General features: G+C 35.0%; 1 protein-coding gene and 1 pseudogene across 1 annotated transcript; one reads left to right on the forward strand and one right to left on the reverse strand.

Annotated features, from left to right (window-relative positions):
- The first annotated feature begins 296 nt into the window (after nt 1-296).
- LOC110892879 lies at nt 297-9,315 on the forward strand (annotated as a pseudogene).
- A 1,907-nt stretch (nt 9,316-11,222) lies between these two features.
- Nucleotides 11,223-13,380, reverse strand: LOC110894934 (actin-depolymerizing factor 1). The gene is made up of 3 exons (XM_022142189.2): nt 13,227-13,380; nt 11,695-11,960; nt 11,223-11,597 (listed from the first exon to the last, which is right to left on the reverse strand). The coding sequence occupies exons 1-3, from the start codon at nt 13,227-13,229 to the stop codon at nt 11,447-11,449; spliced, it is 420 nt and encodes a 139-aa protein (XP_021997881.1). The 5' UTR covers nt 13,230-13,380; the 3' UTR covers nt 11,223-11,446.
- Between the last annotated feature and the right edge of the window lie 10,224 nt (nt 13,381-23,604).

Genomic DNA, 23,604 nt, shown 5'->3' on the forward strand with positions numbered 1-23,604 from the left:
GGTTGAACCTGAAATTATCACGAACCCATTCAGACTAAACACTAACCCATAAATTTTGTATTAGATATGCCTAGTATTTTGAAGTCATCACAGAAGTTCACACCCTGTTTTTACCCGACACGAGATCCATCTAGAGTTCCCAATTGAAACAGAGAGTTTGACCAAAGCATATGAGTGGAAATCCAGGAAAGCGTAAATGTAAAGTTGTTATTAATTCTAGAATGTATGTTGTGGAAATTATGGTCACATACCTAACGAAGACCGCCATTCAGTTGGCTATAGAGAGTGGAATGTTATTATTGCTTCCATTCCAACCATGCTGGATCATCAATGGAGGACTAGTCCGTACATATATTATTATTATTATTCTTTCTTGCTTTGATCATGCTGCCATCAGGTTGTTCTGCAGTAGATACCATATCTGCAAATCAAGAAATCAAAGATGGTAAAGCCACCCTTGTTTCCAAAGGCGAAATGTTCGAATTGGGCTTTTTTAGCCCCGGGAAGTCTAAGAACCGGTACCTGGGGATATGGTACAAGAAGATATCATATGGGACTGTTGTATGGGTTGCTAACCGGGAGACAGCAATTGCAGATACATCAGGCTTGTCAAACTTACCAGACTGGGAAACCTGGTGATTCGTAGCAGCGGAAACCTGATGGTTTGATCATCAAATTCAACCGTAACTGTAATGAGTGATATTATGGTGGTGGTGCAGCTTTTAGTTTTAGATACCGGAAATCTTGTTGTGTAGAATAGAAATAAAATGATTTGGCAAAGTTTTGACTATCCTGGTGACACATTTCTACCCGGAATGAAATTCGGGAAGGACTTGGTAACAGGGCTGCAGAGGTCCCTGACATCTTGGAAGAGTCCCGATGATCCTTCTGTAGGTGTGTATAGTGATATATACGACACGAACGGTTATCCACAAAATTTGAGGTTGAAAGGTCAAGTTTTACTAGGAAGACTTGGACCGTGGAACGGTCTTGGGTTTAGCGGCTTTCCTCTTGATAAGGAAAATCAGATTTACTCAACCGAGTTTGTCGTGAACGAGAAGGAAATCTATCATAAATATGCACTTACAAGTTCAGTTGTTCAGAGGATAGTTTTGACATGGGATGGTATAATGTGAGCATGACCCTTGAAGAATGTGAGATGGCCTGCAAAAGGAACTGTTCTTGTACAGGTTTTACAAGTTTAGATATCAGAAATGGAGGAAGTGGATGTCTGTTGTGGCTTGATGAGCTTTTGGACACTAGAGAATATGATGTATATCAAGATATTTACATAAGAATGTCCGCCTCTGAGTTAGAAGGTACACAATTTTCTTCTAGAAGTGGACTATCATTGTGTTTTTAGCTTATTATGTGTTAAACTATTATTTTTTCTTATTGAAAGGTCTTGTTAATTCCGATCTCAACACAAGGAAAAGACCGCTTATATTGATACTTTCAGCTTCATCAGTTATGCTACTTCTCTTTGCAGTGGCATATGTCGGTAGAAAGATAAAGAAAACGCTTTACAAGAAAGGACTAGGTACCACAAGGAGCAACTAATGTTGACATTTCTGCATCCATATAGGATAGGAACCGTTAAAAAATCATGTAAAACTATCATTTTGTAGGAAAGTTGAATGTGCATGAAAAGAGTACAAGTCTGCAAATGGAACAGCTTGATGATATGCAATGTTTTAGCCTATATGAAGTAGCCAGGGCCACAGGTAACTTCAGTGTCTCCAATAAGATTGGACAAGGCGGCTTTGGTCCGGTTTATAAGGTAACTTCTTCATATTGCATAACCAGAATGCATTACTTATCTCTATCATGAATAAATAGTGTAAAATCTACAGCAGTATAAGTAATTATAAATTCTTAATCATAATAATAATTGTAGTCTTTTAGGGTGTGTTGAAAGATGGAAGAGAAATAGCTGTGAAACGGCTCTCAGAAACATCCCAACAAGGGCTTGATGAGTTCAAGAATGAAGTCATCTGTATTGCAAAATTTCAGCATCGGAATCTTGTGAAGCTTCTTGGATATTGCGTTCATCAAAACGAACTGATTTTGATTTATGAGTACATGGCTAACAAAAGCTTGGACTGGTTTCTATTTGGTTTGAGTCACTCTCCATGATTTCACATGGTATCTTACTTTCAAATTTTATATAATAACACGTAATATATAGTAGTCACCTATTGGCAGATGAAACCAGAAGCTTGATGCTTAACTGGCCTCAACGATTCAATATAATATATGGGATAGCTCGAGGTATTCTCTACCTACATCAAGATTCCCGCCTTCAAATTATTCACAGAGATCTCAAGGCAGGTAATATTTTGCTGGACGGTGACATGAATCCAAAAATATCCGACTTCGGCCTTGCTAGAAATTTTGTTGGACATGATACCACTGCTAAGACAAAGAAAGTGGTTGGAACACAGTAAGCATATCCGTCTTAACTTTAATATTTTTTTCCCAGAAAAGAAGGAAGATGAGATTGCACGAGAGACTTCAATACTAATCTGTAAATATATTTTGTTTAACCTGTCTGTAGTGGTTACATTTCTCCAGAGTACGCAGTACACGGGCGTTTCTCTATAAAATCTGATGTATTTAGTTTTGGCGTTCTTGTGTTGGAGATAATTTGCGGGAACAGAAACAGAGAATTCTCTCACGGAGGCCACAATGATAACCTTCTTGGACATGTAAGTTTAGTTGCAAGACCAAATCCCAATATGTTGACCAGAAACTAGTGATTTTTTATGTGTTTTGGTTTGATATGACGTAGGCATGGAGACTCTATAAAGATGGAAAGTCCACCGGACTATTGAGTGCATCTTGACAGGCCTCATGTGTGGTCTCTGATAAGATCTATACATGTAGCGCTGTTATGCGTGCAGCATCATCCAGAAGATAGACCAACTATGTGGTCCCTGGTTCTCATGCTGGTTAGTGAGGGACCACTGCCTGAACCTAAAACACCTGCTTTTTTCACTGGGGAGAGCTGTGGTGAATTTGAATCTCTTCAATCAGTTGATGAGCGCACGATAACATTAGTGCATGCTCGATAGCAAGCACATGATTATATAGTAAATTGCATCTATTGGCGTGAAAATGAAGACCAGGGCATGCTGTTTCTACGAACATGAATTTTTTCGTCTATACATGAAGAATTGAAGATCAATTTTAAGGTGCTTAGTAAGTTAGTATGATCTTGAAACACTGGATTAGGTGCTATTGATAAAGCAAATTTATTAGACACAATTTACAAATATATTATAACTTTTAAAAGCCACTTTTTTAACAAGTTGCTTAGCACAGAGCACTGTAGTTCACCATATGTTAAAGTTCACCATGTAAGTACTATTCTTATTTAAAATCTCCAAGTCATCATTCATAGCATTCATCCGGTTAATTAATATTAGTAACTACTTCACCATATGTTAAAGTAGCTACCTCGATCGTATGTTAAATGAATCGGGACGGATTGTTAGGATTCATTTTTTTTTTTTTTTGAGAGAATCAATAAAAAGTAGAGAGAAGTGTTTCTCGGAGGAGAACAGGATAACGAATGTTGGCTCGCTACAGCGTGTTTAAAAACCTGCGATTAAAGTCGATTCCTTAGAAAAAGAGTTAAATGCTTGGTTGGTCCTGTGGTTTGTAAAAATTTCATACTTGGTCCTAGTGGTTTACTAATTACACGCGTGGTCCCAAAAGTTATCAGAAATGAACTCGGTTGGTCCCCTGACCTAACTTCTGTTAAATTTCTCAATTAACTATGTGTAAAATGACTATATTACCCCTGAACTAATAAAAGAAATAAAGAAAATATATAAATCATACTATCTCTCTCACTTCTCTTCTCAGACAACGACCACCACCACTTAACACGTTTATCTCGCCATAACGTAAAAAATCTGATAAAAACGTAACAATTAACCCTAAATGAACAAAATTTAGCAAGCAATGACGATGATCGGAAGAATGCTTACTCTTTATCTATTCTTCCTCTTTATCTGAAACTCAACGTTGCTTGAAGACCCGTTCTCCTCAACTTCACATTCACCGTTGATAAATCGATGAAACTGCAGCTTTTTCTCTTCTGGTTACTAGCCCTATGGTCTCCGTCACCGTCGCCGTTCCGTTATCCGCCATTTCCCTCCGGTTTCAGAGAGAGTGAGCTAAAATGATTATGAGGGTTTTGCTTTCTTTCAACTTCCGTTTGGAAAGGGGAAAGACCCTCAAAGTTTGAATTAAACATGGTTGTAGTGGCGAAGCTTGAAAATTTCTACCGGGGGGTCGGAAGTCATCGGATCTAAAAAAATTTTTTCAATCGCTTTGTTTCGAGGTGATTATTCGGGTTGGATGTCGGTGATTCGATTCGGGTCGGGTCAAACATTATATCAAATAAAAAACGTTCTCAAACATTAAAAAGTAAACAATGTATAACAAACAACTGAACAAAGACACCGAAACATTAAAAGGTTACTAATAAAATTTCGGTTCACCTAAATGAAAAAATTATAGTTCTGTCCGTCTTCATCATCAATTCCCTCTGCTTCTTCTTTATTCTTTCTTTTGAAAAAAGAAGTTATGCTTTTATACTTCCCCATAGCATAATCTAATAACACAACAGGTTAACAAATCACCCTAAATTTCTAGCTCTAATTTCTATCTAAATCACATTAAGATTAAACAAGTAAAAATACACATAATTACAAAAAGATTTAACAAGTTTGGAGCAAAAATTCGGCCCCAATTTCACTCATAATTTCAACTTATATCACATATATTGCAGCCCTAAAACACATGATGATTACCATTTTTTTATTAACGGGTATATCACATATACGAGAACTTTATCAGATAGGTTTTATATAAAACTTTAAATGTTATTTTTAAGTTTTATAGATAATATTTGATTTGTGATAAAAATATATTCAACAATAAAAAAGAACCGAAATTTTATTAGTAACTTAAAGCTAATAAACAAATAACTAAAAAATAAATAAAATACAATAAATTGGTTAAGTATTAAGACCATGTGTAGTGGTAACTTGTTATAATGTCCCCACCATGGGGCATTATCCGACACGTGGCAACCCAGTCAGCATGGGGCATTATAGCATAAAGTGGTGTAGTGGGGATAATGCCCAAATAATGCCCCTTTCAATTATTAAAAAAAAAAAAAAAAAGAAAGAAAAAGCAACCTGCCAACTATTGGATAGTCAAACTTGGAAAAAGCAAACATTGGATAGTCAAATTTCATACGGCGTTTTCCTCATAACGCCAAAACCAAATTTTTGAAATTTTTTTTTAAAAATAACGCCTAGTGTAATGGTGCTTTGGGCGTTATAGGGCGTTTTTTTTGAAATTTTTTTAAAGAAAACGCCCCACTACATATGGTCTAAGAAAGTTACCTTTCAAAAATAAAAAAGTATTAAGAAAGTTTGACTGCAAACTTGACAGAGAGTTGCCTTTAATTCATTATTATATTCCCAATGCCCACATTAATATAATATACATCTTCTTCTCCAAACTTGAAGTTGTCCCTGTAAGTTTTTTGACCGGGAATTTTTGTACATTTTGCTATAAAACTTGCACACCGCAGTGAGGTAACAAAGATGATGGCTGATGTTAGTCACTGGTGTTTCAGAGAGAAGGGGGGTTTTGAAGAAGAAGAAAGTGGGTCTATCTCTTTTGTTTCTTATTTTTACTTTTATATTTTTAATTGTGAAGGGTAATTTGGTCATTTAATATCAACTTAATTGAGAAATTTAATAGAGGTTAGTGATAAGGACCACCCGAGTGCAAAAATTACGACTATTAGGACCAACTCTGTAATTAGTAAACCATTAGGACTAAGTCTGCAATTTTCGCAAACCACAGAGACCAACCAAGCATTTAACTCTTAGAATTTAAAAAAAAAAAAAAACTCTACTAATAAGAGCCTGTGAAATTAAGATTTTTTTTTCTTTTTTTTCTTCTTAATAATTATGGCTACTTTTGACTAATTTGTCAAAAGAAAGAAAATGAATATCACCGGTCCACCAGGCCCCCACCAACGTTTTCATCTGGTCATCTCATAAGTTGACTTTGACTTTAGGTGGTGGAATTTTTAACCATTTGAAGTATCTAAAGTGAATAAAATGTTGTCTTTGCTTTTATATTTTGGATCATCAATGGAGGACCAATACATACATCTATTATTCTTTATTGCTTTCATCTTGCTGTCATTAGATTGCAATTCACTAGACACCATATCTACAAATCAAGAAATCAAAGATGGTAAAGCCACCCTTGTTTCTGAAGGGGAAATGTTCGAATTGGGCTTTTTTAGTCCCGGGAAGTCCAAGAACCGGTACCTAGGGATATGGTACAAGAAGATATCATATGGGACTGTTGTATGGGTTGCTAACCGGGAGACACCGATTGCAGATACATCAGGCTTGCTCAAACTTACCAGACTGGGAAACCTGGTGATTCGTAGTGGCGGAAACCCGATGGTTTGGTCATCCAATTCAACGAGTAATAACTTAGTAGTGGTGGCACAGCTTTTAGAAAGCGGAAATCTTGTTGTGTGGAATAACAATAAAATGATTTGGCAAAGTTTTGACTATCCAAGTGACACATTTCTTCCAGGAATGAAATTAGGGAAGGATTTGGTAACAGGGCTGCAGAGGTGCTTGACCTCCTGGAAGAGCCCTGATGATCCTTCTATAGGTGAGTATAGGTATGTACACGACATGAATGGATATCCACAAACTTTAAGGTTGAAAGGTGAAATTGTACATGGAAGGCATGGACCGTGGAATGGTCTCGGCTATAGTGGTTTTCCTATTGAAAAAGAGAATAAGATTTACTCGAGTGAGTTTGTGATGAATGAGAGGGAAATCTATAATAAATATGAACTTAAAAGTTCAGTTGTTCAACGGGTGGGTGTGACATGGGATGGCAAGACACTGATTTGGCAATGGATTGAACGAATCAAAGACTGGATTGTGTATGCAAACGCTGATGTAGATACTTGTGATCGATTTTCACTCTGTGGGCCTTTTGGAATATGTAGCATTAACAAGCATCCACCTTGCACTTGTATGCAAGGGTTTGAACCAAAAAATCCAGAACAATGGGAGGCGTCTGATTGGGCGAGTGGGTGTATACGCAAAAAGCCGCTGCAATGTGGTAATGGGAGTGGTGATCGGGATGAGGATGGTTTTTGGAAAATTGCAAGAGTGAAGGTACCAGACACACGACGGGCATGGTATAATGTGAGCATGACCCTCGGAGAATGTGAGATGACTTGCAAAGGGAACTGCTCTTGTACAGGTTATACAAGTTTAGATATCAGAAATGGAGGAAGTGGATGTTTGCTATGGCTTGATGAGCTTTTGGACACAAGAGAATATGATGTAGATCAAGATATTTACGTAAGAATGGCAGCCTCTGAGTTAGAAGGTACACAAACTTTTTTTTCTAAGAATGGACCATTTCTGTGTTTTTAGTTTATGTGCTAATTGCTAAACTATTATTATTTCTTAATGAAAGGTCTTGTGGACTCCCTGTCCAATTCCAACGAAAAGAAAAGAATACTTATAATGGTGCTTTTAACTTCAACAGTTGTGCTACTTCTCTTTGTAGTGGCATATGCCTATAGAAAAATAAAGAAAACCTCTTGCATGAAAGGACAATGTAACACAAAGGAGCATTTAATGTTGACACTTTTGCATGTTTATTAGATACAAAGTTTCAATAAATCATGTAACATAATCATTTGTAGGGAATTGGCATGCGCTTGATGCGAAGAATACAAGTCTGCAGATGGAACAACTTGATGATATACAATGTTTTAGCCTATATGAAGTAGCCAGGGCCACAGGTAACTTCAGTGTCTCCAATAAGATAGGACAAGGCGGCTTTGGTCCGGTTTATAAGGTAACATCTTTATGCTTCTTAAACAGAATGCATTGCTTATCCCTATCATGAATCGGAAGTGTAAAATCAACAGAATTATAAGTTATCATAAACTGTTAGGGCATGTTGAAGGATGGAAGACAAATAGCTGTGAAGCGACTCTCAGAAACATCCCAACAAGGGCTTGATGAGTTCAAGAATGAAGTCATCTGTATTGCAAAACTACAACATCGGAATCTTGTGAAGCTTCTTGGATATTGCGTTCATCAAAATGAACTGATGTTGATTTATGAATACATGACTAACAAAAGCTTGGACTGGATACTCTTTGGTTTGAACATTAAATCACTCTCCATGATTTGACATAGTATATTTCTTTCAAACTTCATATAATAGCAATAGCACATGACATAGTAGTCACCTTTTGGCAGATGAAACCAAAAGCTCGACGCTTACCTGGCCACAACGATTCAATATAATACATGGGATAGCTCGAGGTGTTCTTTATCTACATCAAGATTCCAGCATTCAAATTATCCACAGAGATCTCAAGGCAAGTAATATTTTGCTGGACAGTGACATGAATCCAAAAATATCCGACTTCGGCCTTGCGAGAATGTTTGTAGGGCATGATACCACTGTCAAGACAAAGAAAGTGGTCGGAACATAGTAAGAATCCAACTTAACTTAAGAAGGAAGATTAGATTGAAAGAGAGACTCCAATACTAATCTGTAAATTTATATTGCTTAACCTTTATGTAGCGGTTACATTGCTCCAGAGTATGCAGTACACGGGCGTTTCTCAATAAAATCTGACGTATTCAGTTTTGGTGTTCTCGTGTTGGAGATAATTTGTGGGATGAGAAACAGAGAATTCTCTCATGGAGACCGCAGTGACAACCTTCTTGGACATGTAAGTGAAGTTGTAAGACCATATACCAATATCTTGACCAGAAACTAGTGATCGTTCTAAATATGCGTTTCCGTGTTATATAGGTATGGAGACGCTATAAAGAAGGAAGGTCCATTGGGTTATTAAGTGCATCTTTACAGGCCTCATGTGTGGTCTCTGAAGTACTAAGATCAATACATGTTGCACTGTTATGCGTGCAGCATCATCCAGAAGATAGACCAACTATGTGGTCAGTGGTTCTGATGTTGGTTACTGAGAGAGAACTGCCTGAACCTAAACAACCTGCTTTCTTCTCGGGGGAGACCTGCAGTGAACCTGAATCTCTTCCATCAGTTGATGAATGCACAATAACACTACCGTATGCTCGCTAGCAAGCGTGTATTTATATAGTAGATTGTATCGTATGATATTAACATTTATTGATGTGTATAGACAAAGTCTGTTTTGTTTTCCAATTTAATCAAACTCAGATCCAGATTTATGTGTCCTTGTTGCAGAAACCAGATGAAAAGACTTGATTAATTTTTTTTTGAACGGCACCTAATTTCAAATAATAATATACTTCCACAGTAACATTCCAAACATAACAAAAGATGCCTATTTACACCATTTATTAAATCAAAATATTAGACTATTAGTCAAGTTTATAGATACTATTTAAACACATGTTTAATTAACAAATATATTTGTTGAGTAATCATAATTATAATTTGTTAATAAATATTGAATCGCAGGAAGAACAACACAAGGCTACATTTTGCTTCGACATACAGAATACACAAACCAAGTTTAACATGTTTACTCAAGGATGACGATCTTTTATACGTATTTACAGTGCTCATTGAAAAATGTTGATGATTCACTTAATGAGTTCAGTACTCCTATAACGATTTAATTGTGTAGAATGGACGGCGACCCAAAGGCTTCATGCTTGAGATTGCAACGTCTTAACAATGATCGAATGAAATGGTAACAAAGAATGGAAGTAAATGATGATTAATAAGAACTATGATTGCTTTGTTTGTGAAAACAGTTTGATCAAATTGAGCTACTGTCTCCGAACAACATCCATACATATATAATGTTACCAAACGTCGCGATGGTTGAGAAGCAACCGTTCAATATGATGCATCTGTTTTGATGATTGATGGTGGAGAGGTTGAAGAAAATGAAGTTGAAGATGGTTGGGGGTGGGTCCATAAAGATGGTGGGTTAGGCTGATTGGGTGAGAGGGTGAGGTGGGGCCCATGCACTTAATCATCTTATATATTTTCTAACAAGATTTTAATTGTTATATTTTAATTGTAGGGGTATTTTAGTCGTTTCACATCAACTTAACTGAAAAATCTAACGGACATCCACTTTAGGGACAATCCAAGTAACAAATTGTCAAATCACAGGGAACACCAGTGTAATTTCCAAGAGTTGAGGATTATAGGTTTTATTTTACAAAACCACAAGAACTCCAGACATTTCACTCAATATAATATGTTTTAAAAAATCTACAATGCAATGTTATTGCAATGCCACGGCTACACCAGTTACAAGGGTTTGACTAAACCAGTTACAAAAAGGCATCCAAACCAATTAAAACATGTCACGGCGAAACTAGTTACAAGTGTTTGACTAAGGGGCTGTTTGTTTACCTCTTAATGAGGCTCTTAATGGTTCAGACCTTTTACTGCTTCAGCACTTAATGGTTCAGACTGTTTGTTTCACAGGCAGATGTCTGAATAGTTTAGACATTTGCCTCTGAATGGTTAAGATTTATACAGAGTCTGAATGGTTAAGACCGCTAATCTGAATTGGTCAGACATTTGCCAACGGTTAAGCATTATACAGGCTCTTAATGGTTCTGACCTCTTACTGGTTCAGCACTTAATGGTTCAGACCTCTTATTGGTTCAGCACTTAACCATTCAGATGTTGCCAAACAGCCCCTAAACCAGTTACAAGGGTGTGACTAAACCAGTTACAAAAAGGCATCCAAACCAATTAAAAACGATACATCTAACTTATCAACGGTGTGATTATAATGGTGGACTCATGCCTCTAAAATCACTTGTAATTTAGCTGCATGTACGTATACTCTTACTCTAAAATGCAATTGTCAGATATGGATCATTCGTACGCTAAAATATGTATAATCATCGACATATATATATATATATATATATATATATATATATATATATATATATATATATATATATATATACCACATAGCACTTCAATAAAAACTTGACCCAGGGAACCAAATCATGTTCATTTCAGTAGATAAAAGCTCTTCATTATTATTATTTTAACCGACCAAAATCTTGATCTCTAAATAATTTAGACTTTATGTTTACATGTGTAAGCTGGTCAAGAACCAAGGCTTTAAGTTCCACAAGTAAGGTAAATGCAAGGCCATCCCTATATGGGTAAAACATAGCAGCATCCATTAAAGAGATGAAATCAAATGGAAATACAGTACAAATTCATATAACTTCTGTTGGATCACACAAACATCACACAAATCCTTTTTTTAAACCTTAAACCACACTAGTTTTTGGTGAAAGCAGTAACATCTCCGGTACGCCTCTCATTAATCTACATACCAGAACACTAGAGACCTTCAGTTTGCTCGGCTTTGAATAACATCAAGCCCCATCTCACTAGCATCGGTCGCCTGCAACTCCACCTGAATACCATCAAGCTCTCTCTTGAACCTGTCCTTGGAGCTTGCGTAAATCATCTTGTTCCTCACCCTTGCGGTATCAGGAGACCTTAAACACCAGATAACATCAATCATCGGTCATCAAACTTTAAACACTTTACATAACCTTTAAATTAACTTTTAAGAATCAATATTGTTATTGTTACCATGCAATGAAGAAAATCCTGCTCTTTTGGACACCTTCTGGGGTCAAAAAATCATAATCAAAGACAGCATATCGGCACTCATTCTCGGGTAGACATGCTGCAAACTCATCATAAGTCTGTGCTGGTTCTCCAACCTTTTCAACCATCACTTGCTTCTGCTTCTCTTCGATCTTGTAGATGATGAAGCGGTGGGTCCTTTTTGCCTTCAGGTCCATAAACTTTAGCTTGCACTCATCATGCACAGCCATCCCTGATGCTGCGTTGGCCTACAAGTTTGATCAATTATAAACATTTCAACAAATGCGAGACAAGTAACCTATAGAGAATGAAAACATTTATTAAATAGAAACTTGAATTCTGATTATCCAACCAAGTAATGGTAGCGTGGTATTATATATAAAAATATATGCAACACTTCACACTTCAACCAAACAGTTCTTTAAGTTGACAAAAGGGCCCCAACAATTCACTAACCCATGATATCCAACTGACATGAACTTTGATATTGACAAACGGATTTCTTACCTCACCAGCATTTGGTACCAAGCAATCAACTAACTGAACTTCCGGAATCAAATTACTAGTAAATCAAGGGTTTAGTAAGCGCTAAACATCATATGACTTCACTACACATACCACTCATTCCACCGTGTAATGATAGTATGGTACCAAATATATATAAGCAACAATTCAATATTCAACCAAACAAATCTTAGAGTTAATAAAAGGATCCTGACAATTCACCAACCCATGATACCCAACTAACAGGAAATTTGATAATTTACCTCACTAGCATTTTGTACCAAGCAATCGACTAACTAATAAAGTTCCAGTATCGGGTTACTATTAGTAACCCACACCACAAGAATTTTGTACCAAGCAACAGATTACATGACTAGATATACCACTCATTTCCACCAGTAACATATCAGTTAACATCCTTAACAAAATACAAAATAAAGCTCCACAAGAATTTCTTTATTATGACAAAAGTACCCAAGCTATGTATCTACCAACCATCCTCATGTACAAAGATGAAATATCACAAAGCACAACAAGCAATCAAGAAACACCAGATCAAGTATTTAAAATCTTTAATAGACACACATCATCAGAGTATCAGACTACACATAAGTTGCAAAATTTGCTTCAAGTCCTGAAATTAGGTGCCTCAACATCAAATCTAAGATCCCACACGATGATCTGAACCAATTCAAATAGTCAATTCTGAGTAAATCTTCACGCATCTAACAACTTAAACCTCTGATCTACTCAACCTCAAGCTACAAGAACAAATACTCAACACCGTAACACATAAATCACACATAATGCAAAATCAATCACCAGAAACAACGATCAAGAGTATCATCAGCAGCATATTAACAAATATTAACAAAATCAGCAAGATGAATACAGATCGGGATAAATATCTCAAATCAAACATACATACAATCAATAACAATAAGTGAGAGCACATGAGTCAACAGAGTATGCTTCTATGTGCAATTTATGCATAGAGAGAGGAAGATAACCATGATTTCCGGTGGAGATTGACGGAGAAGATCGATCCAGAAAATCTAGGGCTCCGATTGAGAAATATCAGTAGGTGTGTTTTTGCGGTGAACGAGAAGACGTGTTTGTCTGCCTTTAATAGGTGGAAATTGTGGATGAGACCTTCAAGTTTTATTACTTTTCATTACATACCCTGAAACTATATGTGGGGATGTTCACAAGTCCATTGCTTTTATTTTTGCTAAGTTATAATCTAATAAATTTTGCGTTTGGACTTGTGGCAAGGAGACAAATGATAGCTGTGTGAAAACCAAACAAACGTGGGATGAACAAGTTAGGCATGATTTGTCATAGTTGCATTTCTATGAGACTATGATCGAGTATAGTAGTACTTTGAGGCATATGATTAAGGTTACATATGGTTAGGGTATAGTTGAGGCTTAGCTTTCCGTATTTTTTATGGCTTTTGCATGTTGCTTCTTTTATAATGATTTATTAGTTAGTATTATATTATTTTACCATTGTTCACGGGTTGCTTCTTCTATAATGATTTATTTGTCAGTATTATATTATCCTACCATTGTTCACGGGTTTTCTATAATGATTTCTTTGTTAGTATTATATTATTTTACCATTGTTCACTGGTTTTCTATTATTGGTAGCTTACTAGTACCACATTTAGTATTCTCTTTTTTTCTTCTGTTGTTTAGATTCCTTAATTAGCACTTTATTCTTCCATTGTACGTTTATGTTTCAATATGGTTTGGAATCGTGAATCTCATAGAAGCAACTTCTCTATCCTTAGGCCTTAGGATACACGTATGGTTTTGTTACATCCCATCAGGCTCTATCAATAGTTTTGCTATGAGTAAGATTTTGCTGGGTATGATTGTGGTTGTTTTTATTCACTAAGGGGTTGTTTGACAACTTCTGAATGGTTAATTGCTGAACCATTAAGTGTTGAACCAGTAAGAGGTTTGAACCATTAAAAACCAGTATAATACTTAATCGTTCAGAGGTAAACGTTTGACCAATTCAGATTATAGATCTTAACCATTCAGAGGCAAATATCTGAACCATTCAGACATCTGCTCACGAAACAAACAGTCTGAACCATTAAATGCTGAACTAGTAAGATGTCTGAATCATTAAGAGCTAAACAAACAACTCCTAAATTAATGAATCGAATCGAATCCTTAATAAAATCAAATAAACTTTTCTATGGATTTCATACTTTGTTATGCATGTTTTACTGAGTGTGTGATCATAGTGATTAGTTATTTTATCAAAATAAGTTGGAGACAAGTTGTGAAATCAATTTAGGTTGATAACACATGTATTGTCTAGTGTTAATCAAACATATTTTTATTGTCATTGTAATGTAACTGATAGCTAGGTGTACTTTAGTATCTAGAAAAATAAAAGCATCTTTAGTAATTTTTTATTGGATTTTTCAGCTAACATATAAATCTTCACAGCTATCAAGATGAATGAGATATTTTTTATTTATAATGTTAGTTTTATTTATTTTAAATGAATTTTCTACACAAGTTTGAGCATAAAAAGTTAGAATGGCATAATAATTGATTTCTTAATGATCATGTTGACAGTTTATAGTTACCATAATTGTTTTATCAAAGATTAAACTACAAATAAAACAAATTTTGGAAAAGAGGCCGATTTTGGAATTTATAAAAAGTCAAGGGTCAGATTTGACTAATGCTGAAATTGGAGACGCTTTTTGAAGATTTGTGAAACTTGAAGGACTTTTTGTAACTTGTCTTTTTACTTTCTCTCTTTGCCACCTACAGTACTCATTCCTGCGTTGGATGCCCGCAAGCTATAAAAAGTAAATCCAAACCAATGATAATCTGCCACGTGTCTTTTATCATGTTTGATTGAGATTGGAATAAGGCTATGATAAGAATGTACAACTCATGTAGCCAAATATACAACCAAGATGGGTACAGAAAATACAGAAACAAAAGTGTTTTTCTAACATTCTTATATGTTTACAACATTTATAGAAAAATCTAAAGTTATATATATTCCATAAGGGTATGCGGGGCACAATCGGTGAAGGGGATCAGGGACTGATTTTGCCGATAGGCAAGGTGGCGCCGTTCAATCGGTGAGTGAGAGAGAGGGATGAAACCGGTGACGGCTCACCGAGAGAGAGGGAGGAGAGAGAAGGCGGCGGTCCAATCACACCTTTTCTTTTTTTTTTTTTTTTTTTAAAAAAAACCAATTAACCTAAGAGGGGAGTGGCGCCATCAAATTGGGGTGTTAGGGGAGTTTAAGAGGGGAGTTGACGTGGCACACGGGGATTGGTTTGGCGTAAGAGAGGGGACTCACCTATTAGGTGAGCACCCCCTTCACCCTAATTCCTTTTGTATAAATAACTAGTTGGATGCCCCGCTCGCGTTGCGGGGCGCTAAACCGAATATTTCTTACTTTAATAACATGTACGCATGTATTTTAGTTACTTGTGCATACTACTCATAAGACGATCTCAAAAAAATTACATCGACTCAACCAATTAAACCAAAACACCGCCATAGTTTTGCTAAAAAAAATATGGCAAGCCTGAGCTGAGGACAAAATAGTAAATTGTCATAAACAATGAGCGAGTGTCAGACACCTGCTTGACAAAAAAGTTAGATTGAGTCAACTAAGACTACTATAGTTTTGAAAAAAAAACTAAAACGATGGCAAGACTACATATTTTAACTGGGGGGAAAATAATAAGTTTTTAAAAGAGTACAAACTCATAGTTTTAAACTGAGGGCAAATTCGTAATTTTTAGCTGGAGGGCAAAATCAGAATTTTATTTTGAACTGGGGCAAAATCGTAGTTTTGAATTCAGGGCAAAATCGTAATTTTTAGTTGTGGACAAAAGCATAAATTTATTTTGAACTGAGGGTAAAAACGTAATTTTAAACTGAGGATGAATCGTAATTTTTAAAAGAGGACAATTATAGTTTGATTACATTATATTATATTATACTAATATTAGAAATGAAAAAAAAAAACAAAACAAAAAGGGCAGTCACCCATTTTCCACCAATTGGGTGGCACAACTATTGCCGACTAAGTAAAATGTATATGTAAGTAAATATCTCATTGAAAAGATATTTGATATCTAATTGAGTAAACTGTCATTTTGGTCCCTGTGGTTTGGTCATTTTTACCACTTTAGTCCAAAACTCAAACTTTTTGCATCTGGGTCCCTGTGGTTTCAGTTTTATTGCCATTTTGGTCCAAAAATGAAATCAGAGCATATTTGTCTTATAAAATCCTGCAATTTTGTCATTTTCCTCAGGGTCAAATCAGGTCATATTTTTCTTATAAAATATGATATTTATTTATAAAAAAGAAATGATCATTTTACCCCTGCGGAAAATGACAAAATAGCAGCATTTTATAAGACAAATATGACCTGATTTCATTTTTGGACCAAAATGGCAATAAAACTGAAACCACAGGGACCCAGATGCAAAAAGTTTTGACTTTTGGACTAAAGTGACAAAAGTGACCAAACCACAGGGACCAAAATGACAGTTTACTCTATCTAATTTTATCATCTTCAAATATTATTCCAACCTTTTTTTCTTAAAAAAAACTAGACATCTCTCGTTACATATCCTTTTAACCTTCTTATCAGGGGAGCAGCTTAAGAGGGGCCGGAGGGAGCGCCCGACCACCCGAACTTTTTGCTCAGTAGTATTATATATGTAGTTTTCGTAAAGAAATTTTTAGGTATATACGTTTTCAACCCCACGGTTCTATAGAAATTTTTTGGTATATACATTTACGACCCCCGTCTTCATTGTCAAACTTCGCCACTTCTTTTTATGTATTTCATCAATTTCTTATGTATTCTCTTAACCTTCTTTCTCACCATTATGTATCCTCTCTTTCATTATCCCATATTATTTGTCCCTCAACAAGAACCATGGTGAGTTTATACAAGGTTTATGATAATGTACGACATATTTTATTAGGGATTCATGATAGAATCTAAGATGGTTTACTATAGGGCTGTTCACGAGCCGAGCCGAACCGAGCGGACCTTTGCTCGTGTTTGGCTCGTTTACAAATCGAACCGAGCGAAGCGGCTCATTTAAAACCGAGCATCAAATCAAGCGAGCATTTTTCGAGCAGCAAAAATTCCGAGCGAGCGTCGAGCGAAGTTCGAGCGATTTGGACAACCATGTCGCCCAATTTAAATTTGCTGAAAGAGATAGTGACAATGTTGGGTCTCAAGTTTTTATGTCTTTAAAAACATGCACATTTCATGCCATAAAATTTTTCTTGTGAATAACAATGTTGTGGCTGACGAGGCGATGATCATATAGCACGAACAATTATGTTGAGAGTCGGAGACGATCGACTTAGGGTAACGACATGAAACATTGAGGCGATGAACAACATGTCGTTTATCGGTTTAGGGTTTAACTTTTAGTTTTGATTTTAATTTTTTTATTGGTGTGGTTGAGCTAGTACGTATAGATATAGTTGTAAATTTGTATATAGTTAACCAAAATCTAATAGATTGGTATATATAAAACTATAAATTTAATTTATATTTAAGTATATATGTATGTGTAAGTGTGTGTATAATTTATATTTGTATATATATATGTGTGTGTATATATGATTATAGATTATAGATGTATGTGTATATGTATATGTATATGTATATGTATATGTATATGTATATGTATATGTATATGTATATGTATATGTATATGTATATGTATATGTATATGTATATGTATATGTATACTAATTAAAATAATAATTCGAGCCGAACCGAGTTGAGCGAACCTTTGCTCATGCTTGGCTCGTTTACCAACCGAACCGAGCAAAGCGGCTCGTTTACAACCGAGCGTCAAATCGAACGAGCATTTTCCGAGCAATTTCCGAACGAGCGTCGAGCGAGCGACGAACGGCGAGCGATTTGAACAGCGCTACTTTACTATGGTCAATGACTCAATGATAAAGTCCATGACAATAGTAGAAATGGTTCTAACATTCCGATACAAAGAATTGGAGCCTTGTAATGTCTTTCCACCTATCCTTGTAACTAGATATGGACAACTCAAAAAAAAAAAAAAAAAACGTAAGTTTGGGATAGTATTTGTAGATCCATATCACTTAAATAGCAGTTGATTAATCTTAAAAAAAATGCTTGTAAGCAACCTTTGCGTGGAAAATAAGATTGAAACAACCAAGATGGAGTAATATCTATTACCCATTACTATATATTACTATATATTATTATTACTATATTACTATATATTACTATACTAGAATTACCACCCGTCGCAATGTGGCGGGGGATTCATTAGTTATATATCATGTTAGATGAAAGACAAATATCTCTTACATGCCTACGAGCCTGTGTGTAAAACGGAGAAAAAAATAACTAAGTCGATCTCTGACTCGCAAGTTGCGACAGACCTATCAAACGGGGAAAAATAGACGTCATGCGATGGACATGTCAAACAGGAAAAAAATAGATGAAAAAACGTTGAACTCCACACGCACGTTGCGGCGTGTTAACTCGGAAATTTAGAACGATACGTTAAACGGAGAACTTATGAAAGATGAAAAGTATATAAGAGACTAAAATTGAAAGTTAAATAAGTGTAGAGATTAAATTGCAAAAGATGAAAAGCTTTGGATTGAAAGTAAAAAAAAATAAAGAGGTTAACTTGCAAAAGATGAAAATTTTTGAATTAGAAGTGAAAAATCAAATTAATCGAAGGGGTTAAAATATAAAAGATTGAAACTTTAGACTTAAATTGCCAAAAAATAAAACTTTAGAGTTAAAAAAGAAATCAGTTTCAAATTATGAAAACAAAAGAGATAAATAGATTTAGTTAAATTTATGTTTATTATTATTATTATTATTATTATTTAATAAAAGAGATAAATAAAAAATAAGGGTGAGAAATTACCAGAGAATGACATGTGTCAAAAAATGATTTTTGTTTATTAGTATAGAAAGATATTATTATTACTATATATTCATAAACGAATTGAAATGAATAGTAATTTTAATATTATAATAATATAGTTTTTTAATATTTTTATTATTTTAATATTATTATAATAATAATTATTTTCTTTACTTTTTAACTTTAATTTTTTTTAATATCAGGGGTTAGGATAAGCTTAGTGTCAATGGGTATCGAACCAGTACTGGTATTGAAAATACCGTTACGATCTTGTTCAGTTGTGACAACTGTCAAAAAATCCAGGTATCCGTACAATTTCATTAACCATGATTAGTGCTTAATGACTGTGCTGAATTACAAATGACTGCTTTTTTATTACTGCATCATACTTACATGTGCATCACATATTGCATACTGTCACATCGTATTTACATGCAAACCATATTGACATAAATGATGCACAAAGCACAGCTAGCACAGTTAGCGGATAACTCAGAAAAATGCTGACGAAGTTCAGTACATAGACAGACAGTGTTTTGAGACCCAGTATGGGCCAGAGAGTGAGTACTACACTAGTATAGTGTGTAGGGAATGTAGGACCACAAAACGGCTTTTCTAAGTGATAGTTTGAGTGCCGGAAAGTGCTTAAAACCCACATAAAGTGCTGAATTCAGCATATTTCAGCAAAAATCAGCTTTTTAACAAGTTAGTAACATACAAAAATATGACTAAATGGTCCTGAATGCCTTCCTAAGTGTCAAGAATTAAAAGTGCCACAAAAGGGCACATAAAGAACACTAAACGGTATAGTTTGACACTTTAACGAACCGGTATCTAACCGAACAACCGGACACTACCCGAAACACCAAAATTATACTAGAAGCATTGTTTTAATGTTTCCAAGCTAGTTATGGGCCCCGAACACCCTAACACACTATATAACATATAATATGCATGAACACTAAACATTACACTTAGAATCTAACTAATTAACTTAACTTACCATTGAAACCTAACCAAATACCCCCCCCCCCTTCATGTTCACGGCATCAAGGGTGGACCCACCCTTGATCTTCCTTTGATTCACTTGGATTTGTTAGAGATTTTGCCATGTACTTAGTAGACACAATACACATTGGATAAAAGATTAAGATGGTTATAAGTATTGGATGAAGGTTCATAATCTCATATCTCACATCCACTCAAACACACACAACTCTCTCCCTCCTCTCTTCTTCTTCACGGCCGTGAGCCACCCCCATACCACCATCATCATTCATTCAAGTTCACCCATTTCAAGTTCATCACAAGGTGCTAGAAGGTGTCTAAGGAAGTTTGGAGCTCTTGGAGATTGAAGAACCACTTCCATTTGTTTTGATCCATCACATTTGTCACCTTCACCTTCTTGTGTTCTTCCTTGGCCCTTGTGCTAGTAGTAAGCTTCTTGTCACTTGATTTTACTTCATATTTAGTTGGTTAAAAGATTTATGTAAGATGTTAATCACAAGAACACTAATGAACAAGAAGATGAAACTTTAACATAAGCTTAAAACCATATGAACACATGTTGTTTAGTGTTGTTTGCTTCTTGATGATTGATTATTTGTGTTAGTGATGTTAGACGTCTTATGAAACCTACTAGATTATGATTAAACACATGATCTAGTAAGTTAAATGATGATCTTGTGAAAGACCAAGATGATCATACTTTGTGTGTACATGAACTTGAATGATGAAATTTGTTTTCATATGTGATGATGATTTAAACAAAATACAAGTCTTGTAAGTGGATGATTTCTAAAATAAATTTTCTCAAGAAACTAAGTTAAATAACAAGACTTACATAAACATGGTTCTTACATAAACCAAGCTTGTTTTTAATGGTTAAACAAGTGTAGAAACACCTGTGTAACAAAAAGATTACATAAAGAAGCATTTTTAGAAAATGTGTTTGGAAGTTGTAAACACCCAACTTCTTTAAAAACAAAGTTTTTAAAGAAGTAAATACATTTTAAAGGGTAACTAAACCTACTAAACACACTACCAAGTTACTACAAGTTTTTATGAAAGTTCAAGTTCATGTTGTTATGTAAATAGCATTGTTTTGGCACTTGGTAAGTGTTGGTTAAGCTGTTGATTGCTTGTGATGATATTAAAAAAGAAAATGATATGCTTTGATAGCATGGACACATCCATTTTTAGGGGAAACTATGGCAAAATTTTCTAAAAATATAAACACTTAGAAAAATATTTTCTAACAAATATTTACAAGTGTATTTTAACTATGGTTTTCAATATAAACTTTGCCATAATTTTTTTTTTCAAAAATACAAATATTGGAGGTTGGTTTTTGTAAATAAAAATAACTAAATATGTATTTGAAAGGTATATATTTAGAAGACACATTGTGTGTGATTATTTGTATACATGGTGTAATAGTTATATTATTGTAGGGTTGAAATAATATGACTTAACAAAAATACCAAGAAATTACAATCCAGAATAACATCAAAAATCTCAAGGAATAAATATATAAGTTTCACACTTAATATTGTGAAACCGAACGCAAGAACGTAACTTACAAAATATTCCGGAAAATACCTTTATAAGTATATTTTTGGTAAATAATATTTTGGATACAAGAAATGAAAATATGGTTTTGTAAATATTACAAAAGTTATATTATATTTTCGACAAAAAGAAAATATATTATTTTTGGGAAGTAAAAATATATATTTTCTTGGAATACTTAGAAGATATATGATTTTTGGGAAAAATGTATATTTTCTTGAAGTACATTATTTTTGGATACAAATAAGTTATATATATTTTCCAAAGTTAGACTTGAAAATATATTATTTTGGAACTACAAATACAAGAATACGAATACACATGTATGAGATACCCCCATCTTTGGGAAGGAAATATAAGTATAAATACTTGAGAAGTATTATTACAAAAATATTGTTTAACAATTATTGCAAAACTTAATATAATTTAAAGTTAAAATAACTATTATTTTAACAAGTAATTATAACTTGGGATAATATTAAAGACATAAAAGAAACAGAACTCAAAAACGTAAATACTAAGGCAAGGCACGGCCCGTTCGTCTAATAGACATTAGTACATTGTAGGTAGTCATGTTTGCTGAAGGGATTTGAGTTACGAGTACCGAAGACGCAAGACTGTGAGTTCATGCCCCCCCCCCATTTTCTTTTAACTGTTTTCAGTTTTGTAACTTTAGGGGTGAAATACATGTTACAATTGTTTACAAATGTTTTATACATGGTATGGTTAACTAAGGAGGGTTACTGCTTGATTATGTGAAAAGTGGGTACAACACTTAAGGCCATTAATCCTCATCGTAGGACCGAGGGACGTGTGTGATAGATCTATTTGGGTGTAGCGAGCCCACACCCATAAGGACCAGGGTGGCCCATGTGGTGACTATGTCCACATACTAATGTCGTGGCCTTGCAAACCATTGGTGATCTTTTTTTTTCACACATACCATTGGCCTTGCTAGGTTTGAGTTTTCCTGCACCATTTCACACATACCATTGGCCTTGCAAACCATTGGTGATCTTTTTTTTCCTTATTGCTACATACCAGGGCTTACATACATACAGACATACTATGAAGGTTTATTCATACACAAACACATGAACTCGCTCAACTTTTGTTGATGTTTTCAAATTACATGTATTTCAGGGAACTAAGTGGATCTGGCAGGTGTTTGCATGTCTCAAGCTACGTCATGAATAAAAGATGTCATCCAAGTCATTAGGGTTTAGGAGATGTATCTTAATCCTGGACGAGATACATGGTTCTAAACTCGGTTTTATTGAAGGTCTTTTGTCGAGTCTTCGTGAACTCATTTAAACATGTTGTGGTTTGTAACTTAAATTTGGAGTCTACGTTTCAGACAAGTATGTTGTGGTATTTTCTAAACTTAATTCATGGATGAACATCTTATGGTTTTTATCATATAGCGTTGTTATGATTGAATGCTATGGTATTAAGAAAGTCACAGCAATAATCACGTTTCTGCAAAAGTCAGGGTGTGACATCGGTATCAATACATGAAGGTAAAAACCGGCACTAATACAGAAAACGCCAAAAGTTAGTGCCGAGTTGATATTGGAAATCTTTTGGTTACGAAAATTCAGTGCGGCTACCCGGTACCTTTTGCTCATCCCTGATCACGGTTACCGTACGAACAATGGTATCGTACAACTTTTTTTGTTGATTTTCTTCAACTTTTATTTTTTTCTTTTTTAGTTTTAGGGGTAGGGAGAGCTCGGTGCCAATCGATACAGAATCGACACTGATATCGAAAATACCGGTTACGATACCGGTATATGAAGGTAAAAAACGATAGTGAACCTGTACCAGGAACGCCAAAAGTCGGTACCGAATTGGTACTTAA

The sequence above is a fragment of the Helianthus annuus genome, chromosome 12 (assembly GCF_002127325.2).
Source record: "Helianthus annuus cultivar XRQ/B chromosome 12, HanXRQr2.0-SUNRISE, whole genome shotgun sequence".
In the NCBI taxonomy this organism is placed as follows: Eukaryota; Viridiplantae; Streptophyta; class Magnoliopsida; order Asterales; family Asteraceae; genus Helianthus; species Helianthus annuus.